The sequence below is a fragment of the Argiope bruennichi genome, chromosome 8 (genome assembly GCF_947563725.1).
Source record: "Argiope bruennichi chromosome 8, qqArgBrue1.1, whole genome shotgun sequence".
NCBI classification, from domain to species: Eukaryota; Metazoa; Arthropoda; class Arachnida; order Araneae; family Araneidae; genus Argiope; species Argiope bruennichi.
Window position 1 is genome coordinate 53,807,713 of NC_079158.1, and position 20,351 is coordinate 53,828,063.

The 20,351-nt window shown below is 30.9% G+C and overlaps 1 protein-coding gene across 1 annotated transcript in view; it reads right to left on the bottom strand.

Annotated features, from left to right (window-relative positions):
* LOC129980554 (uncharacterized) overlaps nucleotides 1-15,244 on the bottom strand; it is a 35,005-nt gene extending 19,761 nt beyond the window's left edge. The window contains exon 1 of the mRNA XM_056090905.1: nucleotides 14,950-15,244. Within this exon, the coding sequence (XP_055946880.1) occupies nucleotides 14,950-15,102 (153 nt within the window). The 5' untranslated portion in view covers nucleotides 15,103-15,244. The remainder of the gene's footprint in view (nucleotides 1-14,949) is intronic.
* Between the last annotated feature and the right edge of the window lie 5,107 nt (nucleotides 15,245-20,351).

Below are 20,351 nucleotides of genomic sequence, written 5' to 3' on the forward strand. Positions count from 1 at the left end.
GCTTCACCACGGAGGGCAGCTTTTAAATAAAATAACTTTTGATCATTCGTTAATTCAGTATTATCGTTTATTAGACACATAAATTGATTTTTGAAATTACTAAATTCTTCCATTTTTCCGTAAAATAGCGATAAGGGAATTTCCGGAAGTTTCGTTTTTAATTGAATATGATTGATATAAGCGTTCAAATTTGAATTTTGATCATTTATATTATGCATTACATTTTCCTTAACATTATAATTAGAGAGTAAGTATTTCAAACTTGCCTCTAATTCGTTTCTTTCTTCTTCGATATCCAACATTTCTTGATCGCACTTCTGGCTTAACGTTTCATCTTCGTCGATTTCTAAATAATCCTTGAATAAAATTTCTAATTCATTTTTTATTTCTTCCACAATTCCAAGCTTTTGTTGACAGGTGAATATAAATTTATTTTCTTCTTCAACCGTTGAACTATTTTCAACAAACTTTTTAACACTTGTTAGTTTCGCCTTTATCCTTCCACGGATTCTATTTAACTCTTTGGCTTTTTGAGTTTTATTTTTCTCCATAGTTTCGCTAATTCGTCTCCGGATCGCTAGGACCAGAATGGAGAGGTTCAATAATGATGACGGACCTTTTTTTGTATTTTAAAGATTTTATTGTTTCTCCGCTTTCGGGAGTTACTTTGAGCCTTGCCTTTCGGCGTTGCTGCTACGTCGATGATGTTACAAAGACTGACGGTTTTTTACATATACCGCTAGAGGGCGTTACAAGTGAGAGGCGGGGCAACATGCTTACGTAACAAAACCAACCAAACCAAATCTTGAATAACAATTGGATTTTAATCAAATTATGGGCCAAATTAATCAATGGCAAAACTGTATATCCATATTAATATAATCACGATAACTCAAAAATGTCCAGATGAAATTTCGCACATGTTTTTCTAACCCAAGTGCAGATATGTTTGAAATTATGTTGAATTCTTGAAAGAGTAAGCCATCTTTTTCATTTCAGTATGCCAAGACTACCACCTTTCGATGATTTTACCATACTAAGGGGTGAGACGCGGAAAAATGAGCGCATTACCGGAATTTTTAGTCATTCTTTGACCTTCATTTCCGCTCCATTAGATACTCTTTTGTTTATTTTTTCTACGCACATGTGAGTGTTGTGTTGTTTCTGAACGTATTATTTTATTTTAACTCAAAATTGCATATTGATTGCTTATATGGCTTGTTCAAGTGGAGAAAAAGCCTTCAGGAGAGCACAAAGAATATTTTATATAATATCATTAAATGTGATCGGGATTATCTACCGTTAATTTCAAGATGTCAAAAAAAAAATTAGTAAGAAGTAAAATATTTTTTGACATAAAAAATTATTTTGTAAAAAAGTGAATTATCACATTTTAAGAATATAAATCTTCCATTTATTTATCAGAATTTAATATTTAGGCTCCTTAAAATAAATAGAAATTCTTTTAAAGTAATTTATTGTGAATTAGAATATATTTTCCACAATATTACGATATATTATTCGAATTTTTTTTTTCTTTCCAAGTCCACGAATAATCCGAGTTCACTTTATAGTTAAATGTAAAAATCTTTCCTTTTCAGCTCTCCTCTCATCTCTATTTTGACTAAATAAATGCATCCTCGCGTATGTCCAAAAGCGCGGAGGGATTTCGAATCCGTGAATGAGCAGTATAACTAAAAAATATAGCAAGTTAAACTATTAAATTTTAGCATTAACTATTTACAACAAATTGGTAGCTCTATATATCATTTTTGGAATAAATCCATGAACATGAAAATCTTGAACATTCTCTATTTTTTTTATCCACCCGCATCGAATTCTATAGAAAAATGTAATATGACAGCAGTCTGCTGCATTTTAGACAGGATCTAGATCGTCTGTGATGGCTATAATCATTTCGACAATTTACTGATCATTAGCTATATATATTAGCTATTTCAGTGTGTACATAACAGTAATAATACAAATGAAAATAAATTACTATAGTTTCAAAAACATCATTCGCATAACTGTGACTGTTTTATTCGTCTCACAATTTTTTTTTTTTTTTTTTTTTTTTTTTTTTTTGGAAATTTGGGAAAACTTGTTCCGAAATACAAAGGCTTGTCTTACTCATTGCAGTTTTCCAGAATCCATTTAAACTCGCTTGTTCTTCCAGTAGTAAACCCTTCTATAGTTGAGTCAATTTCCGGCTTTCTTTAAAGCACTGTTTGGTTTTTCGAGATAAAATAAAAATGTTCAGTTTGTCTCTTCACTAGCTTTAAATCTATATTTACACCAGTAAGTTTTTTTAATATTAATTCTGAAATTTAATATGAATCAGAGCTTTGAAATGAACAACATAACACCAGGAGTTCGTAACAGAATCATACATGCTGTGGTGAATAGCATATAAGCCAATTAACAACTACGTTACACGAGCATATGCTTTTGTATCCTGGTTATGTTACTGGACTGCGAACCACAAGGTCCCAGGTTCTATCCTCCCTCATCCTAATCCGCTACAATGCTAACAGATTTTTTTTTTTTGAACTACAAAAACATTTAGTTTCATCAGCAGAAAAATCAAATTACTTCATTTACAAAACTTTGATTAGGTCCATTCTCACATACGCTCTGAAATATTTGTAATATGATTAAACTTATCAATACACTAGATGAAAAAATAATTCATCTAATAGACATCCTTCTACAGAGGAATTTCTTCAGGAATCAAAATCCACCAGATGCGATTCGTGCTTTAAACTATATATAATCTAATCAGGTCCATCAGGTATAGTAGATACAAATACAGATATAATGTTTAAACCCAAAAGATCATACGATTTATTTTCATTCATGGAATTCCTATTAATCAGTAGATGGAAGCAAATAATATTCTGAAAGAGCGAACGAATCGTTAGGAATATTTACTAAAAATATTTAACCTGGAAATTATAAGCCATAAATTTGAGCTGAGTAATACAACACGATGATACAATAATTAATCATTAATTTGGTATTTTTATCCATCTTTTGCGGTTAGAAAATTTTTTATAAGCCGTTGAAAGGCCTTGGCAATATATGGTATGATTTCAGAAGTGTGTTTAAAGAGCATAAAAACAAATTTTTCGACCAACAACTGAAAAACATTTTAATTAAGAAGCTACTTAACGTTTTCTTTACTAAATTCGCTTGAGTTACTAGTAATAAATATTTTAAATTTTTTTTATAAAAATATAAATGTGTTATTACATTGGAACTTATCAAGTGAGATTTGTTGTGGAAAAGGCGATCGAAATAGTACGGTGGCGGTATAGAATGGCATTGGTTATTTGTTTTTCATTAAATCTTGCATTTCTATCTTTCTAAATGATAAGTTTCAAATGTGTTATTATCTTAAAATTTCGTGACGATAAAAAAATTGTATAATACATATTTGTTTTAAAAACTTCATATAATGCACATATAAAAGCAGCGGTCGTGGTCTCCCCACATCTTTATCGCATACTCTCTAACAAAATTGTCATGCCAGAGAATGCCTCGCATGACATTAACATACAATAGTTACGGAATATGAGCTTTTGGCGTGAATTTAGCATTCTTACTGAATCTATCGTGTCATCCTTGGCGAGTTATTTGGCGATTAATCCCTGGCATGCGGTTAATAGACCGAACCGAATTTCTGTTTCAGACGCGTTTTTCCCAAACGATTGACACCAAAATTTAACACCGAACTAGAGTTGTAGTCTCAAAATCCTCTACCTAATTTGATACATTTAAATCACAGCATTTTTGAATTTTCGAGTTAACATTTTTCTGGAAGTTCAGATCAATAGACAGTCATCTTAGTGTTCTTTTTTCAAACTTTGACACCTGTTTACACTACTGATGTTCAATCTGTGCACCGAATCTTATCTAACTCTCTTCGTTTTGTAGTTATTGTGTTAACTTATATTCTAATAGCTGGGCAGACGCTTCTTATGAACAGATTGTACTCAGAATTTGATAAAAATCTGAAAATTTGGTGTAAAGATCGCATACCAAATTTCAGCTCAAAGCGTTTTTGAGTTGTCTTTGTCACAGACAGACAGATAGATAGACATTTTTCAAGAATATGTTTTTCGAACTTAAGAAGGTCTAAAATGCGGTGATTCTTCAAAATCTCTTCAAATTTTTTGACGATTATTATACTTTCTCTAAATAACGTATATGAGAATGCAATAAACTTCATTTATTCGAATTCTAATAAAATACTATGCGATTCTGTCACACAGTATATTACATTTTATTCCCTATTCTTTAGTTACATATATGAAAAAATACTAATTTTCCTTCACTTCTTATAACAACTTAAAAATATTGATTAAAATTTATAATATTGTTACGAAATTTCCGGGTTCGTTTGGGTAGTGGAAGTTATACGGTGTGGAGAACGCTCAATCAGCAGGCGGCAGTAGAAAAAAAAAACGATGACGTTTATTTACACGAAGACAGGACAGGACAGCACAAAGACGACTACTATATACAGCATAGAGAAGACAATTATCTTCAGCCGAGGCGTGCACACAGCAGCATACAACAAGACTCTACTGCAGACAGTAGCGCACAGCTTAGTTCAGCACTAGCTTGACTCCGTCGCTGGTCTGCTAATCTCTGGAAGACTTGTTCTTTACCGTCGATCCCTACTACTCCTCCGGCAGCTGCAGACTGCCTTTTTTTATAGGTCTCAGGAGGCGGGGCTAGAAGCCTCTCAACCAATCAGGAACGTTTGAGGCGTATCTTGGTTCCTAATGGACGTATCGGGAAATTCTCGATGTTTCGGGTATAATCTATTTTGACGCCAAAGTCGCCAAATTCGTCGCCAAATGGTCGCTAAGCTCTGGGACCTCCGAGGCGAAACCCGGACTGCGTCCAATACAGATGACTGTAAAACAGTCTTTCTGATGATGGAACCAACTATGCTGGGAAGCAGCATCACAGATTCGTAACAATATCAATATCGATATTACAATTATTAATAAACTAGCCACCTTTGGCAACCAGCCAGTTCGCCAGTTATAATGATCTTTAAAATTTTTAATTTTATGTAATTTGGTCTTTTAATAGCTTTTCCTTCAAAATATTTTTAAGCTGCAGATTTTGATAGTTTTGTAATTCAGTCATACTATTATATATATCTTAAACAGTTCTAATCATTTTACTACTTATCTCTCTTTAATTTTCTGTCAGCGCCCATAAAATTTCAAATTTAAATTAGAGTTGAACAAACTGCAATTAATATAAAAAGCTATTTAAATATAATATTGAAAACAGAATCGTTCAGCGTTTAAATCTTGCGTGCACTACAAAATTCTCATAATTTATGTAGTATCTTAAGAATTATTCTACAAAAATTTCTCAGATTCATCATAAAATTCAGTTTTTAATTTTGCTTTTAAAAGGATTTAAATGACGTTAAATATATTTTTTTTAATTTTGTTTTTATCTATAAATATACTTAAAAAATTAGAAATCTAAATTTTATACAATCCTTTCGTCCTAAGGAATCATATGCGAAATATCCTTGACACTGCAACTTTTAAATAAGTAAATGAACGTTACTATCTTTTACTATCAAATATCATAAATTATATCGATTTATGAAGTTTTGAATATAATAGTTTTAAAAAGTCAACATTTTCATCATCCTAGGCCAAACAGACTTGAGAAATCCTGGGCGCTGATTGGGGTATCATCTTTGAAACGGTAGATGAAGTGGTCTAAAATCGCCAGTTTTTATTGATATTCATAAATAATACGCTTTAGAGATTGAATTAGTTGAATGGAGTGCAATTCTTTATTTAAAATATTGGCGACTCAAGAATATTTTGTTAAATACGATTCACAGAGCAGAGGAGAGGATCTAGATAAAAGTTCGTCATTTATTAGAATATTTATAAATTCTAGTTTCATACAGTTTAATTATTTACTTCATTTAGACCATTTTATTACATGTATTTATATTATTAAAAGTTTAAAAATTAGCTGTTGAGCTTTAAATTGATATATATTAAACCATGTTTACCTTAAATAAAACTGATTTATTGAATTAATAATAAAGATATTGTAAAAGATCATAGAAATATTTTCTTTGCATTTACTTTTATAAAATATCCCATTTCATTTCATACAGGCACGTGCTGAAAATTAGATCTTTATATGTTTAATTTGCAATAACAGTTCACTTATTTTTTAATTTGAGCTTTTATCAATATGATGGCAACACGTTGATAAAAGCTAATAATTAGATAATTTTTTCCCATGCACGCGTAACGTGCTAGTGCAAGTTAAATTTTATTTTTATTTTATATGAAATAAGTTTTTGAAAAATAAAATAAAATTATTTTTTAAAGATTCATTAAAAATGGAAGTTTAATTTGTTCGCAAAAATATTAGTATCATATAAAAAAGATAATTTTTGGATCTTCAATATGATGTAAAAATAAATTTTTTGCTGTAATATTTTTGGAAGTTATAGCGCAAAAACGTCAAAATTTCGCTTAATTCTTAATTAAAATTATAATTAAAAATTCGAAAAAATCGTCCGAGGTGCACATTTTCAACCTCCAATACATGTGCCAAATTTGGAAGCTGTAAGTCGAACGCTCTGGCCTGTAGAGAGCCAACACACACACACACACACACACACACACACACACACACACACACACACACACACACACACACACACACACACACACACACACACACACACACACACACACACACACACACACACACACACACACACACACACACACACACACACACACACACACACACACACACACACACACACACACACACACACACACACACACACACACACACACACACACACACACACACACACACACACACACACACACACACACACACACACACACACACACACACACACGCACACACACACACACACACACACACACACACACACGCACCAAAGCTGGCAATCTTTATAATGCACTATAATTGAACATCTGCTTCTTTGCTTTTGAACATTTCGCAAGGCCGTTGTTTGCGATTTTTAAAAATTTCGCCAAGCAGGGGATAAAACTCCGGTCGTACCATTCAACATTTTGCGCAATTCCAACTTTAATAGATTCTTCAGCAAAATATTTTAAAACTTCAAATTTTGATAGTCATATAATTCACTCATAATATTATAAAGGCCTTCAGTTATAGTGTGATATATATATCTCTCTAATTTTCTGTTACCCCTCGTAGAAATTATGCTTTAAATTAAAGTGTAAATGATTAATCTGCAATTAATATAATAATATTTTTTACTGAAACAAAGCATTTTTTTTTAATAATATGATTACTGATAATAGAGTCACTGAGCGTTTAAACTTTATGGTCACTAAAGAATATCTTTCTTAATTTATGTAATATCTCAAGAATTTGTCAACAAAAATTTCTCAGATTCATCGAGAACAGATCGATTCATTAACAATGTTTAATTTTAAATGCATCAAACACTAAGAAAATAAAATGAATCGTTTAAAATAATCGGTCGAAAACAGGTTTTAAAAAAAACTACTTAAAAAACGATGTTATTAAAACTATAAGCATATACAAAAAATATATAACTAACATAAATACATTTTACTTACAAAAGCATGCAACTAACCTAAAAATAATTTAAATCGTCCGTTGGTTGTCATGCCAACAATCAGAACAATGCGCATGCGTGGATTTTCTTCGCCAGTTACGTTAACGCAAATGCGTAAATTTTTCTACGCCAGTTGGGGTAACGCTATGCAGATTAGACATTTTTAATTTCCTTTATTCTGTGTTATTTTAATTCAAAAGTACTTCAGAATGAATCTGAAACATGGATTAATTAACAATGTTTAATTTTAAATGCATCAAACATTAAGAAAATAAACAGAATCGTTTGAAATAATCCGTCGAAAAATGTTAACCCTAGCCTAATTACTGTTGGGAGAAAAAAACAACTGATGCCTTACTTATTTGGCGATGGGGAAAATGGAAGATTTTTTTGGCGGAAAAGTTGGCGGTGGGAAAAATGGAAGATTTTTTTGGCGGGAAAGTTAGTTTTTAATTAATAATTAAAATTCTAATTAAAATTTCAAAAAAAGGGACCCCAGGTGCACATTCCCGACCTCTAAGGTATACATGTACCAAATTTGATAGCTGTATGTCAAATGACCTGGCCTGTAGAGCGCCAACACACACACACACACACACACACACACACATACACACACACACACACACACACACACACACATTGAGCTTTATTATAAGTATAGATATAGATGACAGAAAAATAATTTCACAAAAAAAATCATTATTCAAATCTTTATGTCTGCTTTGTTTATATTTCCTCGAAATACGTTTAAGATTGTTATCGCGAGCTGTGGGAGATAACATTTTAATCAGATTATATGAGCTAAAATCAACGCCCCTAAACTCAAATTCTAGATATGCCACTGGTAAAAAAAAAAAAAAAAAGGTAATTTTACGAATTAAAAAAAATATTAGGATCACAATATGTATTTACACTGAATTATTAAAATCAATAATAAATCAAAAATTAATTGTTCATTAGTAATATATTAAGCTATTTATTATTCATTTAATTAGTTGACAAGTTTTGCAAATTAATAATTTTTAATGATTTATTTTTTGAATTTTATAATTTCTCTTTATTCAATTTTACTAGTATGTACTTTTATTTATATATAAAGAAATCATTAACTGACAACATTGTAATTATTTACAATAACTATTAGTTATTCATAATAGAATATGATATTCTCCAAATATTAAACAAAAATAAATCATTTATAATTTGTTCAAATTAAAAATGTTTTGAAATTTGAAACTGCGTTGACTAGTAATTGAAAGAAGATCCTCATAATGTGTTTTGTTGAGTGATTCAAAATGGCGTCAATCCGCCACTGCCTACAATATTTACAGAATTCAACCTTCAGAATTCAGCCGTCTTCAATCGTAATTATCTTCTTGCTGATATAAAAGTAAAGATTATATTTTAGTAGATGTTTTGATTTATGGGTTAATCATTATTTATGAATTTTTACCAAGCTTAGCAGTTCTCAATTTTCATATAACGCAATGAAAGAGGTTGAATGAATGAAATGTTTCTTGCAGTAGGTTTAGTCGCCCGAGAGCCTATAGAAATAATGAATCTGTCTTCAAGTGCTGCCATAAAAACTGGCTTTTACTCGTCATCATCTTGCAGCAGGTTTGTTGCAGTACATTGGCCACCGGCCAGCTGCATTTCATTTTTCGTAAGAGTAATCGGATGTTTATTCAGTAGTGACGTATTTAAGCATACTGCTGCAAATAGAAATCTGTCATATCTGAAATGATCGGATTTTCACAACTTCCGCTTGGAATATTAAAACCGAAAACCGGGGCTGTTCCCGCCTAACCGGAAACGTCTGGTCGACTTTACTAGTAATACTAATGATAGCACAAGCTTAAACACCGAGTTAAATATTATTCAGAGGAATTGGTTTTAGTGAACTGGCAAGATGAAATTAAGCCATGCAATTTGTTCTTTTGCGGTGTTTAGAGTTAGGGGATGGCTTTTACTTTTTCTTTTTTTAATTATATACATTTAAATATTTCCATAAGAAGTTTTTTTAAGTAACAAACACTACAACGAACAAAAATAACAAAACATATAACAGCGGATCACATTTGAGAGCGATCGTTTCAATATATCACGTATAAATTTTCCTAATTTTTTTAAAACAAAATTGTTAGGAAATCACTAATTTTTCATATAATATAAATATTCTAATACAAAGTTAACATTGGCGATATTTTAAAAAGCAAAGGCAAAAGAAACTAAATGGAGTGGTCTCACTAAAACTTTCTCGCACAATCTCTCAAAAGTATTATCCCTTCTCTCCCACATAAAATTGTGACCTTGGGTTAGGCCGCGAATGCCGTGTATGGCATTGGAGAATAATAGTTATGAAATATTGATTTTTGGTGTGAATTTAGCATTCCTACCAAATCTAATGGTGATCCTTGGAGCTTTTTTGGGTGATTAATCCTTGGCACTCGTTAAATATCAGAAAAATCAAAATTTCTATTTTAGAATGTGTTTCCAATCGATTGAAACAAAATTTGACACAGAACCATAAATGGAATCACAAAAAAACATATTAAGTTTCAGATATTTATGCCCTTGTGTTTTTCATTTATAACATTTACATGCTTATGAAAAAACAGACAGACAGAAAGACAATCCCTTAACAAATTTGGTTCCATATTTAATAGACATCTATTTGGTTCCAAATCTGTTTTCAAATGCTAAATCTGTGCCAAATTTTATTCATTTAGCACTCTTTGTTTTGTTATTGCGTTAACATATTGCAACAGCCAAACAGGCAAATTTCCTTTAAATAAACTTAGTTTAAATTTGATAGAAACATACATAGTTGGTGTTAAATCCACGAACCAAATTTCATCACTTTAGCTAAAAACGTGTTTGAGTTATCTTTGCCAAAGAGAGAGAGAGAGAGAGATGGGTGGACGGATAGGCGGACAAAGTAATGCCAAAAATGTATTTTGCGAGCTCGAGAGAGTCTAAAACGTGGAGATTCGTCGAAATCTGGAATTCGATTTTTTCTTTTTGATGAGTACAATATTTTCTCTATACTTCGTATATGGGAAAATAATAAATAAGCACACTATAATTTGCACGCTACCTCGTAAACATGAAAAAAAAAAAATCAAAGAATTGTTTTTTGAAATTGAAACAATACTTGATTGTAATTTGAATGTTTCGGCATAATCCTTCTCTAAATGAAATGGAACCACAAAATTAAATTGCCCAGAAAATTTTAAAAAAAACAAGCTCGCCCCCTTTCTCCAAAATTCCGCTGCCCTTAAAGCAGCTACTCGCTCACTTTGCCTATTTTATAAATCCGCCTTAAGAATTAGAAATAGTCATCAAAACAATGTAACTATGCATACGTTAATCTCGATCTTTATAGCCCCCAAATTCTTTAATGTATAGGGAAAAAAACCAGAAATAATAGCTCAAAAGCTCAAAGATAAATTCAATTCAATCCTTAAAAAAATATTTTATTATGAACAATTTATTTAAAAGGAATAAACGGTGGGTTCGGGAGATTTTATTCAAAATTGAAATAAATAAGAATACTTTAAAATCGGAATTGTTCGAGATTCTGGATGGTCACGGATTGTTTCGCTTAAGGTGTACGTACACACTTGAAGTTTTTTTTTTTAAATTTTAACTTTAAAAATCGTTTTTTTACAGTAGGTTATTAATATATGTTTAAACTCATTTCAGTGAGGAAAAACCATATGAAACTAATTATTAATTAATTAAATAATATTTAATGAGCTAATTAGCCTATTTTTTGAAACATGATATCTTAAATTCTAATTTGTACAGACACACAATTCTAGTTGAAAATGATGCCTCATATTAGTCTTCATGTTGTCTGCCTCAATCAAATTATAAAAATGTATAGTTTTTTTTAAACAATTTTTTCATCAACAATGAATAGAAAAAGCGAGATTTTTTTTCTGTCATTTTAACTTTTAAACAGCTATTAAAAATTTATTTCTATAAATATAACTTTGATTGAGGCACAAAACATCCGCTATTTCATACAGATTATTTTGATATATAAATAACTGTATTTGGTTCATTTCTTGTTGAGTTATGATTGTTTGAATGAAACAACATAGTGGGAAAATATTCTTCATAAAATGAGTTTTAAAAACTCCGTAACTAGAGTTTTTAATGAAAGCACCTCAAGAAAAATAGTTATAACTCTAGAAATATGTCGAATATTGATAACATCTGGGTATCGTTTGAAAGCTAAAGGATCAGAGAACATTATTAAGCAATAAAAAAAAATCGATATTTTGAACGATTTTCGAAGTTTTAAGTGTGTACGGACACCTTAATATGGTACATCTGGCTAACTTAATTACATGTTGTAAAATTAAATTACATACTTTTAATTTATACCAAATTATATACCTTTAATTCAATTACATAAAAACTAAATAAAATTACATGCCTTTAAAAATTCAAACTAATATCTTCTGCAGTGCGTGTTATTCAGTAAAATAATGCTCATTTTGTAGCATATAAATATTTACAATTGTTCATCAGAGAAACGAAGTAAATATTTTTAAAATGGCTATGCAAGCTTTAATATATATATTTTAGGATTTTTTTTATTTATAACTTATATTTACAAAATTTATATATAAATTTAAAATACTTATGTTCAAAAAGTTGCATCTAAATTTTCATTATCATATTCATTTACATCAATAAAAAAATTTTCTTTGTCAGTAAATACAACTCAAATCATCACTTAGGCAATGTAAAACGCAGATATAACTAACTATATTTGATGTTTTTGTAGAATCATCGATCCGTCCCTAATAAATTTACAGACTCATTTTGGCAGAATTTCTATGGCTCAAAAATCGAATTTGGAATTTTATACCAAAATGATATTTTCATAATATGTGAATGGATTGCTGAGTACAAAATATCCTATATAATCATCGAAATTATGGATTTATCAAGGAAGATCTGCACATAAATGGGGGGGGGGGAGACTATTTACGAAAGAAATCGATTAGAAAGAAATGTTCAATATAATAGAATGATTCAAATAGAATCTGGTTCCTAATCTTAAAAATAAAAATGTTAAGAATTTTTAAAATGAAAATAAAAATATTCTTTTTATAAGATCAATATTAAATTTTCCCAGAAGAGTTCATTTCAGGGAAAATCTTCACAATCGATCCTATCAATAATCGCAAAAGTCCATTTTAAACAACAGAGTAACAAATCGAAATATGGATAAAGACTCATTTCATGATAATAGTAGACAAAGTGTTAAGAAGTATCAATCAGGTTCAGGAGTGGCAATTAATTGTTTTTGTACCTGGAAAACAGGGGGAGACATACATCACTAAAATAAAAAAAAATTTATGGCAAATATGCTTTTTTGATAATTTTTTCCACGTTCACTTGAATGCAAAAAGAGAAATATTTTTTAACCTATCTATTCTATTACTCATTAAAAGTAAATATAAATCGGATAGAATAGTATATCCTAAATTTTCTTACATACTCTTTTATAAAGGTGTCGGCAGCCCTTACATAAAGGATTGCCGACCTTGGGCAAAGGCTTGAAGCCCACGAGTACTCCAATCTTCCCATGTCACATTTAAGTTTTGCAACTTGCAGTACATTGAAGAAGTATGCATTTGATTTTGATTGAGTATATTTCAATAAATGAGTATTTGATTTTGATTTGAGTATGCATTTTGATTGCCAATTCTGTAGAATTTTAACCCTTTAAAGGGCCATTTTTTCAAGTCAATATTTTTAGGCTTGAAATTAGAATAAGAAAAGGGATTCATTTACTTATTAGATAACTTTGATTAATTAATTTGGTTAATTAATAATTAAGTAATAAATTAAGACATCATTTTGTCCGAGATAAAGAATTGAAGCATCTAAGTTTCTGACTTACTAAAAAAATGTATCAGAACTTATGTCAACCTACATAATTTCATACAAAGATTCATAAATTTGGTGGGAAGCGTACTTCCCACGGCACTAGAAAGGGTTAACTAAAATGTAACAAAAAATTAAAATTCTAGTTGCAAGATCACATCTCAAATTTCATTTATTTAAAGTTATCGCATTTGAATTATCCTGTTTACAAGCATCTGAAAGCACAGACCGACAGATGGTCAACCTTTTGACAAACATGGTTCGAAATTTGATATGGATTTATATTTTAGATGCTAAATCAATTTACTCATCCAGCCTTTTCATTTTGCAATTACAGTGTTCGCTTGCACTTAGAAGGAGGACAAATTTCCTGTATATGGATTTTGTATAAAATTCGTGATAAATCTACGAATTTGTTGCAAAGGCAGTCTATAGGCAGGCAGATTTCGAAAAATTTATTTTTTACACTCTGGGCGGTCTGAAATGTGGAAATTTGCCAAAATCTTGATATTGAATTTTTTGACAATTACTATACTTTCTCTTTGTATACAAGAAAATAAAAACAAGAACTTTATGATAAATGAAATAATTAAATTATGAATTTATAATTTCTGTTTACAGCATTTATTAATACTTTACGCAAGGGTACAAAATTCTTGCAGTTTATGTAATTTCATTTTACTTCATGGGAAAAAAATTCTTCATGATGTGATCTATAATTCCATTACTTTTATTGCATACTTGAACCACTTAAGAATACTTTAGAAAAACGGACTTGGATGGTTTTTTAGCATTTCCGCCTTCATCGTTAAGCTAGGAAAAACAACCATTTTATAGATTTCAGTTTAACGATTTCAAAATGTAATCAAGAGTGTGCAGTTTGCTGTCCAACATTGTGAAAAGTCTAAAATTTGCATTACTTTATGTTTAACTGCAGTCTATGGAAAAAAAAAATAATTTTTGAAAGATGCTGCCATAGAATTTTTTTGCGTCGTTTTATATCTTTCATGATGCGTTCAAAATAGCTATATCTAAAAATACCCTGGCTAGGTTTTGCTAAAATAGTTCTACCTACATCGTGGTGTTGGTTTTAATTGTAAATGTATCTCGTCGTAATACAATAGAAATAATCGATAAAGGATTTATTGTATGTATTTTCGCTCCATTTTGCACCCCTGGTATTTTATTCCACCAACTGAAATTCAGGATATTTACAACAAAGGAATCAAAGATTAAATTTTTGGTATAATTATAACTTACGTAAACAAAAATCACAATACGATATATATATAAAACAGAAGTAATAGAACAAGTATTTCTATGATTCCTATTATAATAATAAACTATTGCATTAGTTAAAGTTTTAAAGAAATACTCACGGATGAACCAGTCATGAAATCTGGACCAGATAGCAGGTCTGCATACTTGGATCTCAGAAGAATTACACCTGCCAGCAGTTGAATGACGCCAATTATTATTAAAATGGCCGCAGTGGCCAGCCGACTGCACGGCCTTGGACAAATGTCAGTCATAGCGAAAGAAATGAGACATTAAAACACATTATAACTTGAAATGTTTGATATTCGATGCAAGTTCATACGGATAAATCGTCATAAGAAGTGATTTTTTCCAAACACTGGTTAGCAAATAAAGCAGAGTTCACACGAGGCCAACAAATAGTTGTCCCGATGAGACAACAATTTGCCATTGTCTCGTTAAGGTCACGTGGTCATCCTGAAGTAGGCGTGACCTTCTATTACGAGCAATAGTTGGCCTCGTGTTAACACTGCTAAGGCAAGAATCCGAAAAATTGCGCATTCGATATTATTATTCTTACAGCACAGTCTCGTGCGAATTCTGGTTCAAGTTTACTGATATCTTTACTTGAAATAAACTCTTTCGTAGCAAAAGTTTGTGGCAATACTTTGATTTTTTACATCTGGAAATCAGTTCGTTATGGAAACTTCCAAACTCCGTGGACTTCTAATTCTAACAGGATTTAATTCAAAGAACATGGATGCCTTGTCGTTATTCAAATGTTGTAAGTTATTATTGCAACTTTAGATTTGATTTATGTATAATACACATTCACAGTTTGAAAGGCAAGAGAGAACATTTAAAAATATTAACTTTTATCAAAGTATTTGGGGTAATTAAACTATTTTTTGTATTCGTCGTTCAGAATGGTTATTGTTTGTAAGTATGGGTAAGATGGGTTACTTGGGAAAAATAAACATATTCAATTTGGATTTTTTTTTTTTTTTTTGAATAATGTTTAACATAGTATTGTATTTTTTTCTTTATTTACACGAAATATGTAAAGAGAAAACATTGCAATTACAAAAAAATTCGATCTCGAAATTTTGACAAATACACACACTTTTCGAATTGTGTCTGTTTGCCCGTCGCAGTGTCTACGAATACGATAACTCAAAAACACTTTGAGCTATATGGATGAAATTTGGTAATAGTTTTAACACGAAAATTTGTAGATTTCTGTCTAGTTTTAAGAGATCCATTCGCAAGAAATATGTCTGTGTCTGTATTGGAATACAAATGAACATGATAAATGCAAAATTTAAAGAATTTGTTTGATAAAATCTTGTTTGCAGATTTAGCATTTAAAATTTAAATATGTATTAAATTTTACATCAAATCCATCATTAAGTAGCTCATCGTTCTGTACTTTCGCATATACAAACAAACAAAATAACTGGAAAACGTAACGATTTAGAAAAATGAAATTTTATATGTTATCTTCTAAAAGTGGCAAATTTTGGTTTTAATCGGTCGAAAACTGAGTCTCCAAAAGGCATACTCGGCTTTCTTCCCTGTACAGTGAAGCACAAAACTCCTGTTTGTTGATCACAAAGATCTGATGAACATAAAATAAGAATGTCCTTAAAATTTTCGAAAACTTCAGTACATGATCACAATCGGGATGGAAACATTTAAAAAGACAGTTCCATTCAAGATCATGTACGTATCTTCAAGACTAAGAGTCTTTATAAGTTTGGTATGAACCTCTCATATCAATTTTTTCTACAATCTAATTAGATTTTTTTTAATAAGACCTGTTGCCTTCTTTGGGAGTGAATGCTGGATACTTAACAATGCAAAGAGAACATGCTATTGATTTTGACCATTTTTGATATTGGTCTTGGGGAAGATCTTTGAACCAGTAAGGCGAAATAACATGCACAAAATCGTGTATAATCATGAAATTTATATTAAAAAAAATATGCCTATCCAGCATTATCAAAACATTTTGTCTTAGATGGTTGTGTGTGATTGGAAAGTGTTGAAAAAGATATAAGTAAACAGGAGTAAAGTGATGAAGGGCTATTTCGGTGGATATAATCAGATAAGGACAACTTGTAAAGACAACTTTTGTCTGTTGTGAGTTGTAATGCTTCATACGAAGGATTAGAAACATCTTTTATTTTGGGAATGCGCTTTTCTACAAATGTGTGGTGAATAGCATATAAGCCAGTTAACAGCTCTTCTACCCGAACAATTGTTTTGGTATAATGGTTAAGTTACTGGACTGCGAACCACAACATCCCAGGTCTATCCTCACGCATCTCTGTCCGCTAAATTGGTGACCTCGGATTGCAAACCAAAGTCGTCAGACGCACTTGACGCAGCAAACCAAAGTCGTCAGACTCACTTGACGCAGCAAACCAAAGTCGTCAGACTCACTTGACGCAGCAAACCAAAATCGTCAGACTCACTTGACGCAGCAAACCAAAGTCGTCAGACTCACTTGACACAGCAACACAAAAAGGCCGCAGCAACCCAAAGTCGCCAGACTCACTTGACACAGCAACACAAAAAGGCCGCAGCAACCCAAAGTCGCCAGACTCACTTGGCGCAGCAGCATCAGCAACCACTCACCCACACACACTCGCTACTCAACTGGGTACAGGCCCATTTGGACAACAGCCATATCGTTCGTGTCACCTCCGACTCACTGGAGGGAGAGTCTGTGGTGAATAGCATATAAGCCAGTTAACAGCTCTTCTAACTGAGCGGTTGTTTTGGTATAATGGTTAAGTTACTGGACTGCGAACCACAAGGTCCCAGGTTCTGTCCTAGCATATCACAATTCGCTACAAATGCATCTATGAATAATATAATGTGAATTCGTAGAAATGATCTATTTATGGATTCTTTGAAATTTTTATATCAAATTTTACTGCTTTAGAATGGTTTAAAGCTAGCTTATAAGTTTGAGAAAAGATAATTCGATGCATGTGTGACACACGGACATGAAGGTTAACATGCTAGTTGTATGATTCGCTAGTAATTTACTCCTACAATCCAATTAGTTCATCCCTACTATCTAATTAGATTATCCAAATTACCGGCGTAAACCATAGAAGCGGGCTGTTTAAGAGGTTAACTTGAATTGCTAATCATATTATTATTGTATTATTTACAATAAAAATATGTAAACCATAGATAACATCTAGATATTACGCTTCCAAACTGAAGATAAAAGAGTGAATTTAATGAAGTCTCGTAATCAGCAGTTAAAAATGATAATTTTTTTTAACATTATGAATCCATTATTGTCAAAGAAAGACCTTTCAGTTTCTATTGCGGCGGTAATTGAGCAAGATAGAATATTTTAAATCCTGAATCGCCCCGTTTGTACAGTAACAAATCGAAACTAATGATAAGGATTTCTGGTATAAGATTTTCTATTGTTCAGAAGAGAATGAAGAAGAAATAGAATTAAAAGACTGAAATTAATAAGCATTTAAAATATATTTATGAACTGAAAATTGTTTGTAAAGGATAAAATTGAATATAATTTTTATTATTTTTTATTCTTAACAATTGCTATTACATCTCTCCTAACCTCTCTAAGATCTTTACCAAATTTACAGACAGACTTGCAGTCTTGGTGACAAAACGATATACCAAAATTCATTAGTTTGTTACATACAAAAAGCTCAATTCTCTAAAAGATCGGATCCAAAAAATTTTTACATATACTCTGCATTTCAAAAGTAAAGTATGCCTTGAAAATGTACAGGTGTAACGTAATATTCAGAACATTTTTTAATAGTCTAACAGACATGTTTCCGAGATTTCTTGTTTCTTTTTTTATTCCGTGGAATAAATGATCTTATAAAGATTATAAAAGACATTATAAGAAAATATTATGAGAAAAAAGGCTAAGAAAACAAAATGAAAGAGAAAAAAAACATCGCACACGCTCATAATTATTTTATCTCTACTGTTTATCTGTCTTTTTTTCATGTAAAAATTTAAAGGTGCATTGTGAAGAAATCATTCCGATTCTATCTTCCTATGAAAAATACGCAAGAAATTATCTGTTCATGATGATAAAGAAAGTCGAGCGGTGATAAAAAAAAAAAAAAAGAATCAAAAGCTTTGTTTCCTGATGTGATTAGGTTTTGACTATTCAAATCGTTGATATCGAATAAACAAATGAGGATGTTTATTCAACCTGTATATAAATAATACATTTAGTTATAAAGAATGAATATATGTGATACGGTCAGTTAGTTTAGTTTAGTCATATTTATGTTCCATTTTGAAGCATCACGGGAGCCTTTTTTAAAATGGACACATGATTTCAAACCATGTTGACATTATTCCAGCAAGAGCACATTTAACCCTCATCCTTTATAAAAAAAAAACTATTTCACATCTCAAAGTTTTTTCAGTGATCTAAAATTCGTCTACCATTATAAACTTCCAGCGATGTGTTTCTTTCACTTAATTCACTGACCACGAGAAACTGTGGTAACGAGGTTGGTGGTTGGGTGGCTGGCTGGCTGTAACTAAACGAACAAGAGAAGCTGCGGCCTCCTTTGCATCCACATTTTATTGTAAAAATTATTTGTTCTGTATGTATCATCTACCTTTCTTTCCTCATGATTTTAGATATACTTTGTATAATTCTTCAACTGCAACTCGGGAGACGGAAAATAAATACTTTATAAACTGTAAAACAGACATAAATTTTTAAAATCACTTGAAAAAAAATAAAAATAATGGTTGAAAAGAATACACAGTGCGTCAGTTCAAAGCCATCTTATTATCATCATTAAAATGAAAATGAAAATCAGTAAAATTAAAATGATATAGATTATTTCCATAATCGCAAAATCTGGTAATCATGTAATTGATTCAGGATTGAGAATTAGGCAATTTTCAGTTTTTACTTATATACATTCTGCAAAACTGTTTATTTAAGACAATTTAAGCTTTCTCATGTGTTAAATTTTGATCGCAAAATCTAGCGCAATATTTCAAATGCATTTTATTACATAGAGCTCTTTTTTTTTTTTTTTTTTTTTTTTTACTTTTTCAGATACGCAATATAAAGTAAGTATAGTAATCATGAAAAAAAAAATCTAACTCGAGATTTTAATAAATCTCCACGTTTTAGACCTCTGAGTTCAAAAAACACATTTGTCTGTCTGCTGTGACAAAGATAGCTCATAAACGCTTTGATCTAAAACAGATGAAATTTGGTATTTTGTAGATTTGTGGATTTCTATCAAATTGTGAGCAAAATCCACCCAACAGAAATCTGTCTGTCTGGCTGTTTGAATATAATTTAACGCAATAACTACAAAACAAAGAGAGCTAGATAGATAAAATTCAATACACAGAATTAACATCTATACCTGTCAAATTTTGATTCAAATCCAACAAAGGATTGATCGTCTGTCGGTCTGTATTTTCAGAAACATGTAAACGTGATAAATCAAAGACACTTAAATATATTAAATTTGGT